The sequence below is a fragment of the Spodoptera frugiperda genome, chromosome 20 (genome assembly GCF_023101765.2).
Source record: "Spodoptera frugiperda isolate SF20-4 chromosome 20, AGI-APGP_CSIRO_Sfru_2.0, whole genome shotgun sequence".
NCBI classification, from domain to species: Eukaryota; Metazoa; Arthropoda; class Insecta; order Lepidoptera; family Noctuidae; genus Spodoptera; species Spodoptera frugiperda.
The window spans coordinates 6,143,840-6,167,874 of NC_064231.1; the positions used below are offsets into that span (position 1 = coordinate 6,143,840).

The 24,035-nt window shown below is 34.8% G+C and overlaps 1 protein-coding gene across 2 annotated transcripts in view; it reads right to left on the minus strand.

Annotated features, from left to right (window-relative positions):
* Nucleotides 1–66: 66 nt before the first annotated feature.
* LOC118282285 (uncharacterized) overlaps nucleotides 67–24,035 on the minus strand; it is a 108,127-nt gene continuing 84,158 nt past the window's right edge. The window contains exons 6-15 of one of the 2 annotated variants that reach the window (XM_035603281.2): nucleotides 22,931–23,913; nucleotides 22,121–22,289; nucleotides 13,078–14,317; nucleotides 12,871–13,004; nucleotides 11,481–11,631; nucleotides 10,749–10,878; nucleotides 6,683–6,849; nucleotides 5,192–5,311; nucleotides 5,042–5,109; nucleotides 67–4,959 (exon numbers count right to left, since the gene is read on the minus strand). In XM_035603281.2, coding sequence (XP_035459174.2) covers nucleotides 4,302–4,959; nucleotides 5,042–5,109; nucleotides 5,192–5,311; nucleotides 6,683–6,849; nucleotides 10,749–10,878; nucleotides 11,481–11,631; nucleotides 12,871–13,004; nucleotides 13,078–14,317; nucleotides 22,121–22,289; nucleotides 22,931–23,913 — 3,820 coding nt within the window. In that variant the 3' untranslated portion in view covers nucleotides 67–4,301. Of the gene's footprint in view, nucleotides 4,960–5,041; nucleotides 5,113–5,191; nucleotides 5,312–6,682; nucleotides 6,850–10,748; nucleotides 10,879–11,480; nucleotides 11,632–12,870; nucleotides 13,005–13,077; nucleotides 14,318–22,120; nucleotides 22,290–22,930; nucleotides 23,914–24,035 lie in introns of both variants that reach the window. The other variant, XM_035603280.2, reaches the window with a different exon arrangement.

The following is a 24,035-nucleotide window of genomic DNA, read 5'->3' on the forward strand; positions in this document are numbered from 1 at the left end:
CAACTAAAATAGAAATGATATAGGTATTCGAACAGAATTCGACTTTATCTCAAATAAAACAAACAATGTTGGCACAAATATTTTATTTTTCTCAACTAAGTATATAATCATCTTTTTATGTATTAATAGGACAGTAATCATTCTCTTATACCCTACCAACATACTTCAAAGATTTATAAACCCGCTCATAAAGAACATAATATTTTATAATTATTCACATCTACACAAATTATGCACTTACTACACTTTATTTATCAATTCCTAACAGTTGAATATAATCACACAGTAATAGATTACGCATGAGCAAAAATTGTTCAATAATTTCATACAGTTTTATATTTTTTCATACAGATTTCCATTATTTTCAATACTTTATATCACTGTCCTATTAACGAATATATGCCCAAAGTACACATTAATATTATAATTTTAATATCTATTAAGTCATTCATATATTTACAATAATTTACAGATAAAATATTGAATAACTATTCAATTTAATTTCTTCTTATTACATTGGCGTTTCATTTTTATAATTAGAACAGATAAAATCTAAAGGTGGTGACCGACTCGGTTATTTAATTGGTTCGACCCCAGCTTTCTAGCCATAACTGGAAATAACTGGATTTAAATTGAAAATCACCCGGATACCTCCCCACAGTTCTTTATACTCGGATTGTGATATTATTTCACGACGCAACTCGATTTTATATGGATAACTGAATTCCCTGGAGCTACCAGTAAAACAATACATTTTGTTGGGTTTTTTCTCAGTTTCGTATTGTAGTAATTTCAGACAATAATAGTGGTGATATTTATGATAAATATTATCATTCATTTTGTCTCCCGCTTTACGAACGAGGAAAATGGAACCGTTACTTTTTCCCATTCTTTGGCTTTGTTTTGATTAAATTGGTAGCGGCTTCCAAGAAAATCATGCTTATCCCGAGATACGCTGAGCATTATTGCTTATACTTTAATAAAGACTACTGTCAATGTAATTCCAGAAATCCATAGAAACATTCATAAAAACGAAACACATAACCTACAAATATTTCGTTATTTGCATTTGAGTTCAATCCCATGTAACAAGTGCAGTGCAAGTGAAACTCTCGTCAAACACCCGTCAACGTCAACACGTTTGACGTCAGAGTGCTGATGTTACACAATGATGTTACATGGCATCACAGCCGTGTCTGACGTGTGACGTGTACGTCATGTCATGAAGCTTACCAAGAAATGTACCGTGAATACCTAGTCTAGAATTTAGTAGTAAAAATACTTGTTTAGGTCCAACGGGCTTGCTAAAATCATCTTATATCTATGTATTTTTTCTATTGATATTCAGTATTTATTCGTATATAGCCCAAGTCAGTCACCATCTTACATACAAACGTTTACTTAACATTGGTTAAAACCTTCGTAGAATAAGCATACATATTTAAAACAAGATGTATTCAATTTGTATCTATCTAATTATCTTTAACGATCCTACATTATAGGACCGTGCCTAATGTTGTAATAAACACGACAAATAAATAATGGATTCCACATCTAATACCTTCCTAATGATTCCCATAAAACTGTTAATAATATGCTGATGTTTGTTATCTTTTTTCCGCAATTAAATTTAATTTTAAGCCATAAAACCGTATATTTTTCAAATAAGGGACATTATTGAACACGAAAATTATGTATTCCATATAATTCTAGAATCCGCTAAATATAAACTTGCTTTTACAATGTTTCTTGTACCTAATTAAATAATTTGATAGAGCATGCCCTTTCGACTTTTTACAAAATACCAATAGTAATGTATACTACTTAAAATCAATGTTATATTGTTAGTTTTACATTACATTACCTACCATTTAGAAAGAGAAATGCATAAGACTTTATATATCACTAGATGACTCACATCCAATAGATTTATAATCCATTAATTTATTTCAAAGAATTTTATGTTGGTCCGAAATTGGGATAAGTAGGTGGTAGAGGATCTGCAAAGTATAGTTTCGTTGTTTTGCCGAACGATACAGAAGTAGGGAGAATAAGTATTTAAGCAACATAAAAAGCTAAAAAATAGGTGGCATTCGTTTTATAATAAAGTACAAGTAATAAGTTGAAAATGGGAAAATGTAGGGATATTGGTATGACAATTTTATAATCATTATAGCAAAAATATGGTTTGGAAAATTTATTATGTACGTTGTTAATTTGTTTTTAATGAAATATTAATAGTAGTATGCAATTATGGGTTTGTAAATTAATTATGATAATGACAAAGTCAAAGTCAAATCATTTATTCCAATTAAACCACAAATTGGTACTTTTGAAATGTCAACAAATAAAGAAATAAAGAACACTTTTGATAGTCTGTCCATCAGTCAGTGAGAAAATGTGCTCGTTCTAAAGTGACACAAATTAAAATGAATAATTTTGTCATTTAAAAACATAATTTCACTAAACAATTTTGAAATAGTGATGAGAATTTGTATAAAAAAAAATGTAAAGCCATTAAATAATTAAAATATAATGCCAAAATTTTATAAAACTGGATTTTATACGAACGATGCATTAATTTTATATTCAGCTATTACGTTTTTTTAGATTTATGTAACTTAGACCAAATTTAAAGTAGAGTAACAAAAGAATCATAAACATAACATTACCCTAGAGTATGTATAAAAATCTATTCGGAAAATATTGCTTAATTTTCTTCAGTATAATTTGTTAGACTTACCAATTAGGGAATATTAATGAAAGATAGAAGTTAAAAGGATAGGATAAATATAATACACATATGCAATATGTGTGGATATAATAGAGAGAAAAATCTAAACTAAAGGCTACGAGGGTGCAAATCTAGGAAGAAGTGAACTCTAACATTAACACCTAATCCGATGTTTGGCAGTTTCATTCATTTCATTAATATCCTAACTATAAAATATAGTTTCATTACTAATTAATTTATAGAGTAAGATATCGTTAACATTGATTACGTAAAGGGGATGCTTTAAACAAATTAGACAGTATTTAAACAGGGTACAAGGAAACCGCAAAGCCCCACTTGGCCACGATTATGGTTACCCACATCGTTCGCATCGCCTATTTTCCTCAATCGCTTTACAAAACTTGTTCGTAAAGTAACGGTTCTTAAGGGACGATGCTAATGCGCAATAATCATTTATCAAACTCATTTAATGCATTACGTTACCTATGTGGCTAGGAAATGGATAAAAAAATCCGATCCAATCGAATTACAGCGGGAAATCAGAACCAGAAAAATATATAAAATTCAAAGATATTTACAAGGATAACCTTATTTTTATACACCCGTCAGGCCGTATGAACGGAGAAATTCCGATCAGAAGTCGCAATTCTATTTGTATTATGTTATAGGTAGTTACTTTCAGACCATACTACTATACGTCTATCAAACATTACCGGTTCCTTGGCGTCCCCTTACAGAATTAATTTGCTTTTATTACTCCGGCGCGGCTCTATTTGCTTCATAAAATCTTTTTCCTTTCTTTTACAAATACATGTAAAATAATAAAGTCTCATTTGCTTTGAATTCCATCATTGTCTTGTTTAATAAATATGCTACAGTAAAATTAGGAACGTTCATTCATTTTCTAATTGGTTTTATATTCTAGCAATGTTATTCCATTCAACGCCCAGAGATTACATTTCCAATGAATAAAATTCCGTTACGTCGACACAATTTGATATTTGAAATGCTTTACATTTTGTAACTCTAAGTTTTCACTAAGAATAATAATAAATGTCTCGAATGAAATATCTATCACGATCTAGACTATAGGTTAAAGCACTTTAAAATATCTGGTCGTAGCTATTTAATATTCATTCACATATCATAATATAACGTTTACGATCATTATACCAATTCTACAAATGTATTTCGTACATAATAATACGTCTAATAAAAGCTTATATCAATTTACTGGACGTCAACATCTCCGTAACTTACTTACTTACCGAGTACCATTATTTAAATTGTTTGACGCAGATGAAATATTGAAGAAGCAATTAAATGTAAAGTAAGGCAGCCTTCCAAATGTAATAATAATATCAAGACACTGAAATGAACACCGATTCACTAACTAACGCCTGTGAGACGTGTCCGCATCAAACAATGTAAAAAAGGCACTAACTCAACCACTACGGGCGTATTCTGGTCGATACTCCTTATCGCTCCCTCGCCGAGCGGCAATGAGAGATGAAAAGTGATTCTGCACAAACCTATTCCTTTCCAAATGCGGATTACAGCCTTTCGTTCATCCTGGATCTTGTTTAGGATCTAAATTAGCCCTTCTTTCCTGAAGAGCTCCCAACAACGCTTCTCTCACTTCTCGCTCTGAACTACGCCACAATCTTATCAGTTCCTCTTCTGATAGTAGTGATAATTCTGACCTGGCCCCCATCGGAGGTACTCTAGGGTACGGGGGAGCGGGTGGCAAGTCCGAATCATCTTGAGATACTAGAATCTCTACGCTAGCTTGTGGAGTGTGACAGTCTGTGCTTGAAACATCTTGATAAGATCGAGTGGAGGATCCTTCTGCGCGCCGAACCATTGGTGAAGGTGTTCGAAGGCGAGTATTTATGTCTGGTGGAGAGCTGTTTAGGACATCTCGACTTAATCTCCTTCCTATGTTATGACTTGTGCGTTCATAAATATTAGATACTGATTCTGTATTCAAGACCGAGTCAGTACTAAACCGCCGTACGTTGAGTCCTGCTAAACTACATCTTTTTCTTCGACCTCTCGGTGATCGCAATTGTCGAGGTGATCGGCTTTGTCGAGGCGAACGATTAGATACATCAGGGGACGGAGACAGGAACTTACACTCTGTTACTTCTTCTGATGCTTCAGTTTCGGTTTCTACTGGCTCCTGTTCTTTAATAGAACCTAACGAGTGATCACGTTGCTGCACCCTGATGAAAATATCAATTTTGTTAGAAGAAAATTCAAAAGACATTTACATTTTACTTTTCAATTAAACATTTGTTTTCTTACCTTCGTATCGCTTGAATCATTTCATAGAGTTGTGCTTTACTTTTTCGACGTCTACGCTGTTCGTGTTCCTTCTGAAACAAACGTACATTCCTATCGTAATCTGACCAATTTAGGTGTAATAGAACTCATTAAAAATTAAAATGCAATTACCCTTTTGACACTTTTCTGGAAAAGTGAAGTAAAATGTCCCTGGCGTATGGTATTAACGAGTTCTCGGGCGGCATGATGAGGTGATACCAACTCCACGCAGTTTATGAATCTGTACAGTTTCTGAAACAAAAGATCCGCACACACCGCATGAGTTTGAAAAAAGTCATTGTAACGTTGACAACAATAGGTAAAAGAAGACGCGACTCCAAAAGACAATGCGGCAAAGAAAAGTGCTCGTTCAGTGTTAAAAGCCGTTCTGATCAGTGGGCGTAATCCTAGGAGAAGCCAGTCTGCCTTAACGGTTGAGTAGGGCAAACAAAGTACCCTCAAAGTACGGACGGTGCCGCCGGCAAACTTACGATGATATGATAGCCTTTGACTTGCACAGCTCTGTGTACACATTACCTACAGTTTAGTTAAGAGGATTATTATAGTAGCATTATTATCAACATTTTCACAAAATAACCTAAGTAGTACCTAAGATGGCGCAAATACGTAATTACGTAGTTTTTACTTGAGTTTCGCAGAAATGCTATTTAATTTTATTTGTTTCAGAGTACTGGAAACAATAATAACAGTTCTTGGAAAGATGAAACCTTGTGTCTCTTAGAATTTTTTGTCATTTCTTTTTACAAGGTATCTAAACTTTATTTTGAGACAGAATATTGAGTGGAAATGGAAAATAAATTGATTATTAAGCTGATGTATGTTTAGTTTCATCTTATTACATTGGAAGGCGTCCTAGTTAGTGCTAATGTCAGTAGAGCTTCCTCATTAATTAGCTATGAACATGTTTCCCGGGGGCAACTTTGTTTCACGTAGCAATTACGTTTTTATTTACTTGCAAAAACAAAGCAAAGGACAGTTGCAAAAGAAATAAGACCTAGATTTTTTGTGCTTTTCATTTGCCAATGTTTTGAAAGTTTCAGTTGAAGTCTGTTTTAAGTTAACCCAACGTTGAAAATATGAAAAACGAATGCTCAGTAACGGAGCAACGGGGAAACCATTGAAGTTATTTATTAAAACATCGAGCTGCTGGAATAAAATTATGTAAAAACTACCCTTTAGGCATTTTGTTTAGAAAAATATTTATACCTATAGGTTCGTTCTACCTTGAACAAGGATAATCGAACACAACAAAAAATACGAACGAGATGACTACTCGGTTGATGCGGTGGCTGAGCAACCGGTAGCCGCGCAACGTGTAGCGGGTTCGATTCCCAGACGGAGCAACTCTTTGTGTGATCCACAAATTGTTGTTTCGGATCTAGGTGTCTATGAACTTGTATATTTGTAAGCGCACCCACGACACAGGGCAAAATCCAAGGGTGGGGCAACGTTTTTTTTTAAATGCATGTACCGAACAACTCTGAGTTAACAACACCACGATCAAAGATAACATCCAGTAGCATAATATAATTTTTGTATCAAGTAAACTCCTATTTAAATAAAGAATCCTCAGCTATAGCCACAGACCTAAAAAAAACTCACCTGACTAAAAAACATAATATTCCTGCTTCTCCAAATTGTTCCTTTGGGTTGATGTCGGAGTACGGGTAGGGTATATTTATAAAACAAATGTTCGAGGATCAATATAAGACAGCCCACGATCATGCCAACTCCCAGTAGAATGAATACCCCCGCAACAGCTGCCACACCTATGAACAAGGATAAAATGTTTTAATTTTAAACACCCACACTACTTACAAAAGGTTCAGTGTTTTTCCTTTTACATGGGCAAATATAATTTTATTGTATCAATAGATACTATAATATAATATGTATAAGAATCTAATAGAATCAGCGCTATTTTTTTTTTTTTTGATTATTAGGTTTGAATTCAGGAACGAAATAATGATTAAAAAACACAAGCTTAGGTAAAGTAATCAAAAATATGTTTATACTAAGCAGTATCAATAGTAAAACTGAAACCTCCTTTTAAAGTTTAGGTAGGTTAATCGATTGATGGTACATATTATGTCGTAAGTATACAAGCCGTGTCATTAACTTTCTTAAGCTGTCTGACACGAAAGAAAAAACCATTTTACTATGATTGTTTGTTCTTCGAAACCCTAAAAACTGTTTCTTATTTAATTAAGCATGAAAACAGCAAAAGTTTCGCCCGAAATTATAATTTAAAGCAGACATTTTATCAGTGGAATGCTCCAGGCTACTTAATTACCCCACGTTACTTTCATATTATTAATTTCGCCGAGGTCGAACGTTTTCAAAGTGATCTTTAGGAAAATAATCTTATTTAGAGGTATTTAAATGTACCTACGCTATAGAGTAAATATTACACGGTTATAATGTTACCTTAAGACGATTTTTTCTATTCATACGTTTAAATGCTTTGAAATCTTCTGTAAGCTGTGCCTTGTGGTGCTCTTGATATGACAAGATTTATGAGTGTGTTCTGAGCTTGTTGGTAGCTGGTTGAGTTTACGTTATATAACATAGCATCGTCTTATCCCCACAAGTAGGCAAAGGTTTAATTGCAATCTCATTGTAACAGGAGTGTATAAAATAAAAAATCATTAATTAGCTTTTTTGTTATTTTTTGGCTATAAACCCATTTATCTTACATATTTAAAGAGTATTGCAACAATTTTAAATCGATACTTGACTAATTAAATTGCAATACTTGTAAAATTGCAACGCTTGTATAATACTTAGTTATTTTTGCATTTCTATCTACCGAACGTTTTTTCTTAAGGTGCGTGAGACTGGCTTTTAACACGGAATTTGGAATTGTGGAATTGCGTACATTGTATAGTGACGGGCCATAATATGCATCTCTATCTGTCTCTTCGGGGCTAAAAGGCATGATGATATGTATGCAGGCATACGTAATTTAGAGAAAATCAATGGGTTATTAATTTTACTTTCCTATTTCTTATATGTTTCAAAACTGAAGGAAAGTTAGATACATATACATACAGGTATAGTTAAGCCTTCTATGCCAATTTTAGTTATGGACTTCATATTATGATCATACTAAAATGAGCAATTATTTAGGAATAGAGTCGATTCTAATAATGACTAAAAACAGCTTATACCTAGGTGCCGCTCTGGAAAGTATGATAATACAAAGTAACATTTCCAAGACTCTCAATTTTACCTTATTAGTTAAAGTCCTCGCTCCTGTTAAACAGACACGTTCACTCTTTAGAGGCAATCTATAAAATACTTTTTTAAAAAAATATCCTACTAACGACGCTAGTAGATGCAAAATAATATACCGTAGCTACACAACCTTAACTCTTTACCTGTCATGTTTATAGGTCCTATTTAATACGGAAATGAATATCTATTATAATTTCAGATTCCTTGATATAATTAAAGGCGCTTTATTCGAAGTAAATTATTATGATTACTTACAGATTATTTACAACTTGATATACCAACTAACAATTTTAGAAAAACCAAAAATTCTCAACATTCCTCTGTCCTGCTCGGGAATCGAACCCGAGACTCCTTGCTCGGTAGTCGTTATTCCGACCACTCAGCCAAGATAGTCGAGAAAGAATATTTATAATATTTCAATTTACTTAACCGCCCGATTACGATCAGGCGGAAAATTTCACAAACAATTTAACGAAAGAATTATCAGATCATCTTTTTATGAACGTAGAAAGAGATTTTATGAAAAATTCATTCGCGAAATAGATGGCCACCATTTCCTTCATAGATCTGTATCATAGAAAATCTATTATAGATGAATTCTTTCGATATTAAGTTGATTTCCTTCTTACCACAATATATGGGTTCCATTACGCAATCTATCAGATTGGCAATTTGTACCATGTCCAAAGGGGCTTGTTAAATTGATCGATCCTTTATAATGAAAATCGAGTATCGATCCAAATGGGAACGGTATAGAATAAATAATAGCCTTTAAATTTGTAGACGTCTTATTTTAAACTGATTGATCTACTGATACTAATTAACAAATTAAAGCCTGAATAGTGAATATAGGACCATGTAGAACGATTGTCTCCGATTAAAAAGGTATTTTACGACAAACTTTAACACTTATCGATCTGAACTCGAAGCCTGAATGTCGAGTTTGGCTGTCACTTTTATAATTTTTAGGATGCTTTTCTAACAGAGATGTGCTATGCGACGTTGCTGTGGATGCGTTTGGTTTCATCATACACATTGGTACCCATAACTCAGCACAGATGGTAAACGGCTAAGCTAGATTTTTTTATATGGAAAGATGCGTGCTATAGATGTGTGATATGCATGGTTGTACATCGCTTACTCGAGCTGCGCATCTTCCTCGCACAGTTACAGCACAGCTTAGTATCAGTGGAAACCGTCACATAGTTTCACAGCTAAGCTATTACATTTTCGCAGCGTAGATATATAGCACATCTCTGATGGAAAAGCATCCTAACACTAACGAAGCTGTCACATAAACGTTTCATCGTATGAAAATTTACTTGAAAAAATTCCCTTTATGAACTCACGTAAATAAGCACCCTTCACATATTACATATTATATTTTCCTTATAGCTCAGTAAACATGACGTCTATACATGTTGTGTATGTACGTGAAAAATAAGTTGAGGGAATATACGACAACAAAGAAACAACTGCGTCAAACGCGTCTTAATTATTACCTAACTGTGGACTTAAGTAGTATGCAAATTGAATATAATCATCAAGTTTATTATATACAGGCGTAAAATTTCCAACAAACTTTTCCTTGATGACTTGAGACATTTTACGAGTCATATGTGCACAATATTATTTGATATTGTTAGAAAATTTTGTAGACATACTAAATTTTGTGCCGAAACTTTTGCAATATTAAATATAGATACGAAAACTTGGGGCAACGGCTACATTCAGAACAACCATAGCGAACCGCGAAGTTTTATAACTTTCCCAGATATACTTAAAGATACCAGATCACTTGGCACGCACAATAGACCGCAGTAATACCGATAGTATTCATTTATACGTACACAGTTTATATTGACTGTTTGTATCTAATAAAAATAGATATCAAACTGAAAAATATTCTAATAAATATTGATAAAACGTTCATAAAATAACTCAATTCCCTCGTGTCACTTTACTTTAATCGCACCTTCGAGAGTTTACCTAATAAGAGATAAACATATTGTCGGTGTCAGCTCAATTTTTTCAAACGATAAATCCCATGTTTAATCTTTTAGGTCGCCTGGTGGTAATGCCTCTCCCTTCAGTAAGCGACGTTGAGGGGTTGGATTAACGTGGGGGTGGCGATAAATTCTAATGAAATTTCCGCCAGAGACGAGCCAGCTGACTACGTAAATGTTACGAATACACATTAAAATAGTAATACACACAGTTCTGCCCAAATAACGTTACAAACAAGATTCTTGTAATATCTTCCACGGCGAATTTATTTTACAAAATGACACATAAATATTCATGATCTCGAACAAAACAAACTTATTTCACTAATTGGGTACTTTTGTGTATACTATTATAATGGTTTCTGTCTGCATAGCTGAAAAGTTCTCGGTAACAACAGAAACTATCTCTTTAACGTAAAGCTTACCGAGTGGCTTTGGTTGGATTCCATAGTCTGGGCTGAGTTTGAAACAAGGCAAGCCACCGTACCACTTCTCAGTTAGAATGTCCATGTAACCGTTCGATGAATATTTAGCTATCACAGCTGATATACTATCCTGAAACAAATAAAACACTGTGATATTTAAAACCGAACACGGCTGTACCGAAATGTAAATGTTATACAAGTGGACATATTTGTAAACGTCAGAACAATCGCAACACGCCCGAGCGATTACAAAATAAAAACAATGGCGTCACATCTGTGCCGATCTTTTTTCTGTAAAACAAAGCATCAAAAATAAAGGAAAAATCTCAAAGCGTGTCATGTACAAAACAAAAACTGTCTTTTGGATCCATTGATTTATGTCACTGATTCGGATAAACCTCTGGGGTATATTGAACAACGTCAAGATAAAATGACGTATAATCGGTTGAGCTGGAGCTACATGACACCCGACTATCGATCACACCATTAGGAGTTCGCGTGCGTCATCCATCAATCTTTCGTGCAAAGATCCGGAGTCGTCCCCCACCACTCAGGACTCCTATAAGTCCTCCAATTCATGTAAATGTACGCTACATTTCTTCAGGGACGTTGCTTAGTCACACTCCGCCTAATTTAGGACACATTATCTTTGTGTAATAATTCACTGACGTAGGCATAGCACTTAGTCTTGAGATATTACATGAATTAAAGCAGTCGTTCTATTACACGTACCTTTAAAGGAAATCCTTTTGCCATTCCAATAGCATACGCATCTTCAGCGAGAGGATGATCACCGATGCGTTGTAGCTTACAGCCATGGTCGGTGGCTCGATAATAGTCCAAGACAGGAGAGTCAGCTATTAATAAGTCCAATGTACCATTCCTGCAACAAAATAAAGTTGAGTCATTTTCTATCGCAAAACGAAATACTGACACCTTAAATCATATTACTATAATTATAAGGGACACGGAAAATATTTAGGAAGTAAACAATAGCGACACTCATCTCATGAACGCCAAGCGTAAACCTGTAAGCTAAAGGATCCCTAAAACTCGAAGTGCGACAATAAATATAATGTTCTGTCACAGCAATAAAAAAGTACAATAAAAACATACAGTTTCCAGAGCAACGTTAACTTAATCCGACGTCTGAATAAGGTACAAAATATCTAACAACAAAGTACCTCACGTGACACATTGCAACCACTCTCTGCTTTTAGTTGACAAAGTTCGGGGCTTTTCCGGCCTTAAAACACGTCCCTTTGTTTTGACTGGTGACAGTTTATAGCTTAATTGATGAATGAAATACAAAAGCGGACACTAAATCTGAATATAAAACAAATGTACTAAAAGGTATTAAGTGGTGATCAGAGTCCGACGGACTTGAAAATTTTACGACTTCATAAAATTCAAAAGCGTTTTTGGAATCAAATTACCGAGGCAGCTATCAATATTCCTTTCATTAAAATTGATGTTTCGATTTGATTTAAAAACGATTTATTGTCCCTATTACTTCTGAAGTTTCAATATCATTAATACTTAACTGATGAGGTTTGTTTCGTATGCATTTCAAATTAATTGGAATTTGTGGCGAGCTTCGACAAAGGGTTCAATTATTAAAAGTCCTGACGATATCTGACAATAGTATATTTATGTATGTAAACGTAATTACTTGACAACTGATACACAACTGACTGATTCAACATTTTTACAGGAAGATTTTTTACAGATTTAGTAAAATCAAATTCAATCAAATAATAAAATTATTAGAATCTCTAGTAATTAAAACGTCATGTCATGATATACTAAAAATGTTTGCCGACGGTGAGCTTGTTGCATATGATTTATTTAAAAGCGTCATTATCTACACTATAATTTTGCTATGCAAAATATTTGTAAAACCTAACTTTTAATTTTCATCCCAACACTTTACGTTCTCAAACGTGTACCATTTTAAACTTGAACATAATAAGTTTAAAGTAGTATCTTAGCGATTTTATACGCGTATCTTACGTTAGAAGTTACACAACTTAGCTTGAGTTAAATTATAATTTAAGAGCCAGACGCACGAACTTTATTATACCCGCCTGTTTCTATACAAAAGGTTCGTATAATACCTTACCTGAGTCTATGAATGCCTTCTTCAACGTCTTGAAGGGCGTAACGACGCATTTGTTGCGCCAGCTGCGGATTATTTCTTTGAACGTAGTACTCAGACACCGACGACCTGGCCGTCCCCACTCGCAAAGACAGCCACTAAAATACAATTAAATATATAAGAAACTCTCCAGACTCTCGAGTTTTATTACAACTACGTCAAATTACTTACGTTACTTCGACCTTGGTAATCATCGACCGCATTATGAAAAAACAGTCCAGCAATCAGAGCGGCTATATTGGCAGTGTAACTGGCAACGAATATCACAGAAAAACCTCCCCAAACGTTTATCAGAAACTTATTAGGCCAACTCTTTGGGGCTTTGAATGCTACTAAATGTCCACATAATAGTCCCCACATTACCCACAGAGCACTGGAAATACTGAAGTTCTTTGATCTTTGTCGGCCCCAAGGGTTTAAACCAAAAGGAGAAAGCCATTCGTAAATGGCTACAGCTATCGCTGTTACATTTAAAGATGTAAATATAGCGATCCACAGCTCTGGTGAAAATGGTAGAAGAAATGCAAGTAGTGGTATGTCGGGTCGCTGATTAGGAGCAGCTAGTATTGACACTCCGCTAAAAAAGTATGGTTGGCTGTAGTCAATGACTTCTGCTCTAGCTGCTGATACGCTGAGAGCTGCAAACGACATATGCGCGGCTCCGGACACTAAATCTCCAATAATGCCATTCCATTTTTCAACACTTTCATCTGGCTCAATATCAAACAGATATGGCGTTTCTTCCGTATCTTCCTCTAGTGATTTGTAACCGTTACGGTATTGTGAACGGTAACTTTGGTAATTTATTGGGGCGTACTCGCTCGCTACCGTTTTATATTCAAATATTCGATGGAACGGTTTGATAAGTTTTCTGGATCCATATAATCCGTCTTCTACAATATATAAATGAAAATCAAATTCTAGTTCCTGAGCTATGTTCTCTAAAAGATCCATTGCAAGTCCGTAACAACAATGCGTTTCCATTTTGGTGAGTACGGGCTTTGACGTGGGGAAGAAAAAATCATCTTGATCGCTTTCCCTTTCCAATTCATTGAACGCAAGGGTTAGGTTATCTCGGTCGGACGTTTGTGGCCGGTGACATAGAAGGCCCCGGAGGCATTGGCCGTCTTCATCGAGCTCACCTTCCATAACAAAAGGGGGAGCTAATGCTGTGACGATGCGGAATATAGTGCGGGCACCATCGGATTGTCCGTGAGCTACAAGCTTCCCTCCTGGCCATACGATGGTGTGGAGTCTTACACTGCGACCGAGTACGTGGCCCACTTGTCTCCACGTGTTTTCTCCGTCGTGACCTGATACTAAATTCAAAAGAGCAAATGAAGCTGTCAATGATCGCTCTGGTCGCTCCGTGCCTCCGGCGAGTGCCGCCGCTGAAGATATTCGTGTCTCTCTGTGAACAACAAAAATAAATAATTTTGTTGAAAGCAGCTTTTTCAGCAAATTTTGGTTGCCTGTTTTTTTTTTTTGAGAAATTATGGCATCGGTAAGTAGCGAATTATTATTATCAACGTGACAAAGTTTAAGTCAAGAACGTATATGTATGAGGCCCGAGGGAATAACTAAAATAAAGCCAGGGAAAATGTTCTAAAAAGCTCCTTGATCTTTCGATAAATTTAGGATTTGCCCCACAGTAATTCAGTTTTAGTTCAAAGTCAATTCGATAAGGAGTTAATTATTTCTAATATTTACATACGAAATAACATCATGAAAAGTGATTGTGTAAATTTATTGGCACACGTGTTTATTTATGTCATAAATCACTTACAACGTGGATAATCCCATAATATAGAAATAAATTGCCAGAATTACGAAGGAATTACGGTTGTTCATTCGAAGAATAAACAAGAGATTATTTTTAAAACGAGGCATTATGTTATCAGATTCCTACTTGGAAGCCGCTGAAACGAAGTCAAAACAATCTCAAATAAAGATAAAAATAGAATTAATATTGAACAGTTAATGTCAACAAATATTTTCCCGAAGATAAAAGAATGGAAAAATGGACACGACACGTTAAAAAACAAATAACATTTTACAGCTTTATTTAAAAGCCGGAGTATCCAATTTCCTATAACAATTATTAATTTCATATCGAAACCGATGACGGGTTATATATTGAGCTTAACAAATTGGATGAATAGTACGCATATTGCGTACAATGGTTGTACGAGTATCATGTAGTGACATTATATGGAAGAATGAACAATGAGCAGTAAATTATCCGCAAAATGTGAATAACAATCTAAAAGTTTAAATTTATTTAATAAAGATTTATTAATACCGTAGTCATATATTATGCTCGGAAATGTTAAGCATATAACATTTTATAGAACTAGTTAAGTTACAAAATTGTGTGGTTTTATGCCCTCAGAGGAGGAAATGGGTGCGAACATGCAATATCCGTGTCGGCCCGCCGATACCCACATTTGACCTGAGCCCGGCCCGCACAAAATGATAAAATAACATCAGCCCACACAACCCCGTCTGTTTCATATTTTAATACTATTTATTTTAAAATGTTTCCTCCTAAATGCTTACATAGAAACACACTTTGAAATTATCTTTAACAAAAATAAAAAATACTCAATAATGTATCTTTTAAAGTTTTTCTCTCAATATTTTTGTTTCAACTTTTCTTTATATAATTTACAAAGCATTTTATTGACATGTTACGTACATAATATATGAAAAAACCTGAATGTATTTTAATAAGCATTCTACGGTAGATTTTTCATTTCCAAGAAAACTACTTGCAAGCTATAAAATAATTAATTTTGTATTTTAAATTACTTGTTTGTGAAAATTAACGCCCTGTGAAATAAGCCGCCGTACATACAAAGCTTCTACAAACAGTGGCTTGTAATCGGTGTCACTCATTTTCACGCCCCTTTGACACATCGTAATGAGAGTATTTTTTATACTTACATATAAAGCAGTTTAAATTGACGTTGAAATGTAATTGTGATATGTGAACATGATAGTTTGAGTTAGCATATTAGTTTGTGCAAATTATTATCAAATGTGAAAACGTCAACGCCAACGGCTGTTGAAAGTTTCACTCATATGTAATCCGGGATTTGGATTTTAGACGTAGGACAAACGTCCCGGGGCTTCTTCCCAGTCGGCCGGTCGACTCACAACCCGAGATTGCCAAAGCCCAAGCAGCAGATGTCAGGCAACCATTATTATTCCTTGTGCGTAAACCAAAGGGATTTTCCGTAACATACAAAGTAACTTTGTTCGGAAAAAAGTTAAAATTAAATGTATTATTTATCTACTTATAACAAACCTCACTCGCCATTGTGATTGTATTGAAAGCTGATCAGTACAGCCTGTTTTGTTCATGTTACATTGTTGGCATACTTAAACTTTATCGAGTTGAACAAATGAGCACCCGTGGGCACTCTATAGGAAAATTCGGCACGTGTATGCTAGAGGATAATGGAGTTGTTGCTATCTAACAAGCGAAGGATACGACGTTAAGACATGGATAGTAAAAACGAAAATGATTGCGGAGAAGGAAGCATTGTAATGACCGCTAAGCCAGAGTGCGTAAAACTGTATTCACCAGCGACCTGACCTATTTAGCTGGCCTAATTTCTGAATGAACTAAAAAGGGAACTATCTGCGTCAAGTCATGTCAATAGATGGCGATCATTTCGTCGAGTCAGCCTGCACAGTCTGGCCGTCGGCCAAAACTTGCTGCCGTGCAGTTCCTACAGATTTATGATAATGTGATCGACTTGGATTTTACCCAAAAATATTACGAATATTTATAATTCAATTGTATTCATTTTAGATAACAGGAGAGAAAATAGATATATGATTTCTTTTTCAAAGTCAAGAATGGTTCATTCGAGAGTCTAAATCAATATGAACGTAGGATAACAAGTATCGTATTTTTCTTATTCATGTTACCAATTTCATTATTATTCAACGTAGGTGTACGTTAACTTACGAAATATATAAAATTACTTTCTGGTTTCATGATTCAATTGTAGGTACCTATATGAAATAAACGATCAATTTGGTAGCACGGGAGGTAGCAATGTATTGCCGCAAAGTAAACGGATTATCCTTAATGACAGCGATGTCCGGGAACTCTAATTAATAAAACGGTTGTACGCAGTCTAATTATTTGAAGGATTTAATTAAACGAATTGATGTTTCAGACTGTTCTGGTTTTACATCAAATAATCGTTGTACAATATTGCATTACAAACATTAAGCCAAATTACTTTCTTTAAATTCAGAGTTCCTAACAGAAACGGAATGTTTTATGAGCTCACGGATTTAATATTACCTACTATTTAGGTAGACGGAATGCGCGCTATTTAGCTTCAAATTGGAAGAAAGTACGAACTAATTTAAGTGTCAGTGAATGAAGGTAATGTGATTAGTCACTTGTCGTAGTGAAAGAGCAAACTATCTCAGGAGCTGTCTTTTCTTTCTAAAGTTTTAAAGTAACTCGTTGATTTAGAGCATTTGAAACTTGGAACAAAAACATTCATTTTTTATTTAAGGAGTGATGCTAACAAATGACATTAAATCGTTTAAGAATCTAATGATTAATGTGTTTATACTTATTTAATAAAGAAAATGTGGTACATAACAATGCGCTACGCCGCAATCGGAGAAATGGTTACGTAGATAATGAAGACCATTGCAAATAAAGCGTCTCATCACGATCATAGCAAGATCATGATTTTGAAATGAAAATAGAAGAGAATTGATTCGATACAGGATTCATTTATCATTTGGCGGATCCTCAGCATTTACGGGCTTCTCCTGGATACATTACGGCAATCTCTGAATAGGGTTTAGATCGGATGCCGATCACGTATTTTATTGAATAACGTTCTTCGAAGCGTGTGCCTTCCAACACCACTATTAAGGGGTCAAGATCGAGGGTCCTTGAATGTCTCACCTAGAAACATGACCCAATTTAAGGTTTTAATGTTTTCAATTTAAAGTTAGCTGCTTGCTGCAACTGATCTTGACAAAAAGAAACATTTTGTGCTATTATGCGCTTCCGAAGGTGGGAAAGCGCAAATAAGAAGTCAAAAGAGATATCAAATGCCTGCAAAATGCTTTGTATCTACTTTTAGCCCATGTAGATATGTATAGTGTACCAGGAAATACAATTTAATTGACCACACCAATATAATTTGTCACTGAAATGGGTCTTGGGACCTGACCCCAAGAGATAAAGAGTAATCCTCACCGCTCTCTTAGCAATAACAAATGGGACGAACCGATAGTTTATACTAGGAGTAAAAGACCGCGAGGGTACAAAGAGCTAAGCTTATCCCAGTAATAAAAACAAGGGTAAAAATCAATTTTAACCAATATAGCCACTAAATATTCAAATTAGACGCGGTGCTAGTTCGTTTTATAGCCCGTTATTTAACATTTTACGCAAACAATTTAAAATAATGTGCTATTGCGGCTTATTAAATTGCTACCATCAAATTTGCTTAAATATAGTGTAAGGAAATACTTTAATATTTCGCGGCTAAATATAATTAGATCGCTGTTCTATATTAAAATTTAATCAATATAATTTTATTATTTAACATTAATAATTATGTAAACGTATTTACTTTCCTTTCTTCTGAAAACATAAAACTCGCAACCGTTTCCCAGGAATCACATAAAACCTAGACAAATCTTCTCAACGACTACGGAATTAGTGCCTAGATTAAATGCGACGAACCCAACAAAATCCTTTCTACGCAGTTAACATCGTTCAGTTTGCACCCGTATCACGTAAGAGCTAAATTAGAACCAATTTCTTCTATTGTGTTTCTCAGAATTTGGGTTAAGGCTGGGAGGTTTACTACCGTACCACGTACATTAATGTCGTTGAAGTATTTGAAGTAAAATATTGTGTAGACTCCCGCTAAACGATATAGCTAGGAATTTCTTAACGGCTTTGTGAATAATTTACGTACGGTAATAGTGATATCAAAGATGAGTACACTTTTAACATTATAGTACCAAAATTAAATTAAGTGAAGAAACATCAGTTGAAAACAAACTGAACAACGCAATCTAAAGTTTCAAGCTCACCAACTTCCAAGTTCATTGGCAAGTGAAGTGTCCTTGTAAAATATTGTAGCCCATTGATTCTCAAAGTGGCCCTCCTGGCTCTAGTGGCATGTTTATGAAATTGGTGCGGCGCGCTGACCTCACAGCACATATTGGATTCAACGAGACCTAGTGCGAACTACGACACTCTGAATATGTTTGCTGTTTTCGTATATACGTATTTTTCTCTTGAATTGAAATATGAAGGCAACTGATATGACGGGAACGTGACATGTCACGCACTGCTGTTTTGTTTTTACGCTTTTTCTCTACGTGTACGGTACCGTGTCTGGATAATATTTTTGTTCGTGCCCGCATAAAATTCGTACCTATATCTGAATGGATTATTTTTATTTACTAGGTACACTAAAAGGTTGTCTTTCACAAAAAAACTTTTGTTAAAACCAAAGATTAAATCTACCATGAATTGGATCAGTGTGGTGAAAATATAAATCCCTAAAAAATGATATACATAAAGATGGTTCTATGATTTCTAAAAATATGGAACTATTAGGAAACGTTACATAATAAAGATCTTTTTTATGAATGTTTGGGTCTAAAGGTCAAACATGTGTTGGGGACAGGGATATGTTAATTGTAAAGGATACAAAAATGTGCCTTAGCCGGAGTGCTTGTAGAAAATGTTCGGGAGCGTGACGCTTCTATTTAAAAGGTAGCATAAACTGCGCGAGGTGTCTACGCAATTTGGTGGTGGTAACACCCTCGTCACTGTCACGTGGTAATGCGGCGCAACGCGACGGACCGCACACACAAGCAATAAATAAACTTAAACAGTTTACTATCAACCCCGCGTTTAATTGTCTTGATACTTTGCGTTCAACTCTCATAAACTCCACTGAAAAGGATAATTATTGTGGAATTTTCTTTTCATTTCTAAATAGATTTTCCAAGCCGATGAATGGGTGGATTCTCGAGCTCTTTAATCAGAACTTTATTAAAGCAGACTGAATGGTCAGCTGTAAACTACAAAGAAACGGAATAAAAGTAAAGCGATTGGAATTTGCCAAGATTTTTTTCGGTTCGTATTCGAAGCGTATCCTAACCTATTGCTGAACTAGAGCTCCCGTTTGGCATCAAGCGGAATGCGGTCAACTCCGATCTAACGAAAAAAGCAACAGTGCTACATCGCCGGTTTTCATTTCTTTTATTGTAACTTTGATTACAAGTTGTGTGTAAATATTCATGTTGGTCGAGTAGTTGCAAGTGTAACTACCGAATACAAGTAAAGAGTACATACAAATGAAAGTACTTTTTTATCATTATGTACCCTTTGACTGCACCAACATGTAAGAAGTATTTATTTTGTGGTAATCATTACTCTTACGACGAAGATCTTATGAAAGGAAAATAGTGAAAAGTTCATTATTGTTTCTTAAGGTAATGAAAACAAACATTTATATGATTTAAAAGCATACAATACTTTAAACTAACTCGCAATTCAAGAACGTTATCCAAAACACTAACTAACTGCAGCCAAACGATCCTACCACTAACAAGAACAAAACGGGAGTGCATAACATTCGTGTAACAATGCCAAGAATCGGATTACGTGAGACGAAACGAATGGTGTAGGTTACTGTGGGTGACCAACGATGTCTACTAGATAAGACTTTATGTACCGTAATGCTACCGATATAAACCCACGAGCTCCTTAAGATAGAGACATATAAAAGTAATCTCGACCCGTTCTCGGACCCGCTACTCAATTTGCTTTTATGATGATGTTTCGCGCTTGTTACCATTCTATTATCGTTCGCTGTTCGCTTCAATGTCTCAATACTTAATAACTGGAAAATGTCTTAATTGTTTTCCTTAAGTGCGGACTTTGAAATGAATTCTGATGATTGTTGTTTTCTGTGTCAACAGTTCGTTCGATTACTAGTCTGTTACTTAATTATGCATTAGTATTGGACGCAGCATAATTATACTAATTACAGTAGCTAATCAATCCCTTTTCCAATTATCTAATTGAAAACTTATTTGCACTTAGAATACTACTGCTTGGCAAATAATAACAAAAGCAGAGCGTATTCCTTAGACTCGGTGTTGAATATCAATGAACGTTTAATGGAAAATCGACGTATCTTCGCCTGGAGACAGGCTATCGCTTCCACAATTCAGTAAATTTATTTAAGAACAAGCATCTGATAGCGGCTTCGCCCGCGTTCCAGTGAGTTAAAAAGTAGCCTATGTGTTATTTCAGACTATAATCTACCTTTGTTCCCAATTTCATCCTTTCAGCCGTTTTGACGCTATTGAGTAACAAACATACACACAAATTAACAATTCTTCGCATATTATAATATTAGTAAAATATTATAATATGCTGGCAACGGTTTTTATCCAAATGTTTGAAAATCATTATAAGACAAAATATGTCTTTTTATCGCTGTGAATACTTCACCATCTTTCAAATACTTGAAAGGCACTTACTCTTTAATAGCACAATGTACTAAGGAAAATTAGCAACATTAAAAATCGACAACCATTAATTTGTGGTTCAGAGCAGACGTGAGATGTTATCAGAATTAATATTTTAATAAGGCACCGGCAGTAAGTAAGGTCGGTCATGGTGTGAGGTGCAATCACTCACCGGCGGCGCTGCTCTCGATATCTTCAAGGTTCTTTCTCAACTTTAATCGAGGTCATTAGCAGCTTTACAACTAAACGCAAAGTTCAGCAGTTGACAAAAGATATTTTTGCTGAATAATTTTGGGACCATTATCTATTTTAGACATTGGTTGGACGCGACGAAAATTTTCAGTCGCCACATTTTCAACAGTCATTATTTGAAATTGGTTCCACTAACATTTTAATATTCGTAATTTTTCATGTAGTAACTAAAGTTTTGATATTAATAAAATTATAATGACACGAAGATGAAGGATGATTAATTTCAGTCGGGCACCTACAGACTGTAGCCTAATTCAATTAACTTTGAAGGTGAATATTTTTTTCGTAGATCCGCAGACTAAATTTTTTTGAGTCTTAGGTAGAACGAAGAACAGTTTGTTCAAAAATGTATATAACCTAATTAGGTTAAATAAAGTATTAATAGAAATAAATAAAGTTTGATGATCACCTCACAAATTCAGTAGAGAAGTCAGCAGCAGCATCGCTGGGTTCCTCCCAGCAGGACGCGGTGGCATCACTCAAGAACTGCGCTTGGGCAGACCACGCGTCACAAGCATGGAGCACGCGCCGCAGTGCACCGACTGTCATTCGCACTGCTGCACGTATAAACGCCCGATCTAAATAAAAAGTAAAGATTAATGTAGCAGGATGTTAAATTGAATAAGTCTAAAAAATATTAATATAGAGTGGTAAAAAAGTGACTATTAAAAAAGAGATAGTAAAAGTTCTGCTAGATATCAATGGCAAATAACAAAAACATAAAGTCCTATTCCTATTTCATGTTTGAAAACCGTGATTGTGTATGTTCGACAAAAAGTAAAAGACGTTTAAAGGTCTCTTGACTCTTGTGTTCAACTCAGCGTAGCATAAATCCCACATATACTCAGAGAGATCTACAAGAAGAACACGACACAATCGCATCCCAATAATGTCACGTATCGTCAAGCTTTCACGTTAAGCCTTTTATGTAGCTGCCTTTTGTACATATCCACGCTAATCTAGAAAACCATTCAATTGAGTTTGCTATGGCTTTTGAAGTACAAAACTTTTGATCGTATCAATTCAGAGTTAAATCTCGCTGGAAATCGAATACTGAATTACGTACAATGTGATGTAAGTTCAAAGAATTTTATATCCCACAGAAGTTTAAATATAACTTCCAAAATTCTATTTGAAATTTTCAGAGAGTATGGCAAATAAATAATATAATCGAAGTGTAAATGTGGAACTAGTTATAAAATTTAATATATGAACTTACCTATTTTCACTGGTTGTGGATGTAAAGCCAGTAGTCCGATAGGAAGGCTCTTGAAGATCACAGTTATGTTTTCTTTAATATTTTCTCTTTCTTTGTCTATTACTTCCTCGTTCTTAAAGTGTTTGTGACTTCTTTTTTCAGTTTTCTTGTCTTTAAAATTATGCACAGAAGACGCATGCACCTTGGGATTCATTAAGAAATCTCTAATATCACTTGATAAACCTATGCTATCATTTATTTCTCTAATATCATCATTGCTAGTACTATCATCTTGACCCAACATTACATGTTTAGCTACATTCACATCATCTACATCTATGCTATTTACATATTTATTAAAAGATTCATTTTTCATTTCTCTATAACTATTACGCCTACTATTATTTCTATTATGAAAGGGCATTCCCTTCGCAATTGAATTGTTTTCGATTTTAGAAGTTTCAACGCCTTTGTTATTTACATTATAATTTCTCATACTTCCCGAACTAATATTGCGATTACTACTATACGATTGACTAAAATTTACATATAATAATTTCTTGTTTACACTGTGTGTATCAGAAATATTAATATTACGACGAACTTTTGAATTTATAGAACTATTTTTTACATAAAATTCATCATCGATAAAATCTTCATCTACAACTTTCTCAATTTTCATCAAAGTGTCGGGGCTTTTTTGATCTTCTATCGTATTATTGTCAGCATCGCCTCGTTTGCTGCGGTCAAAGCGTTCGTATACTAGTGCTTCATCATTATCCCTTAAGCTTTCAACATCCTGATCGTTATCTTCGTTATAAAGGGTTCTGTTGCTTATATTGTGAAAGATATCAACATCTTTTGAAGCATCTAGCCAAAGCCAGAAAAAGTTTCCTTCGAGCATGTTAAGACGCTTGGCCTCATCCATAACGAGCTTAGCGTAATTGACATCACATATCAAGACAACGACGCCTCGGGTCAGCCTTGATATCTCAGCTAGCCGCCTGCACAGAGAAAATAAATTGATGTGGGTACCAGCAAACTATTGTTTTTTTCTACTAACTTAATTCACATGAAATAATTAGTATATTGTGCTTTTAAACATAGAGGTTTAAAATATGTTAAC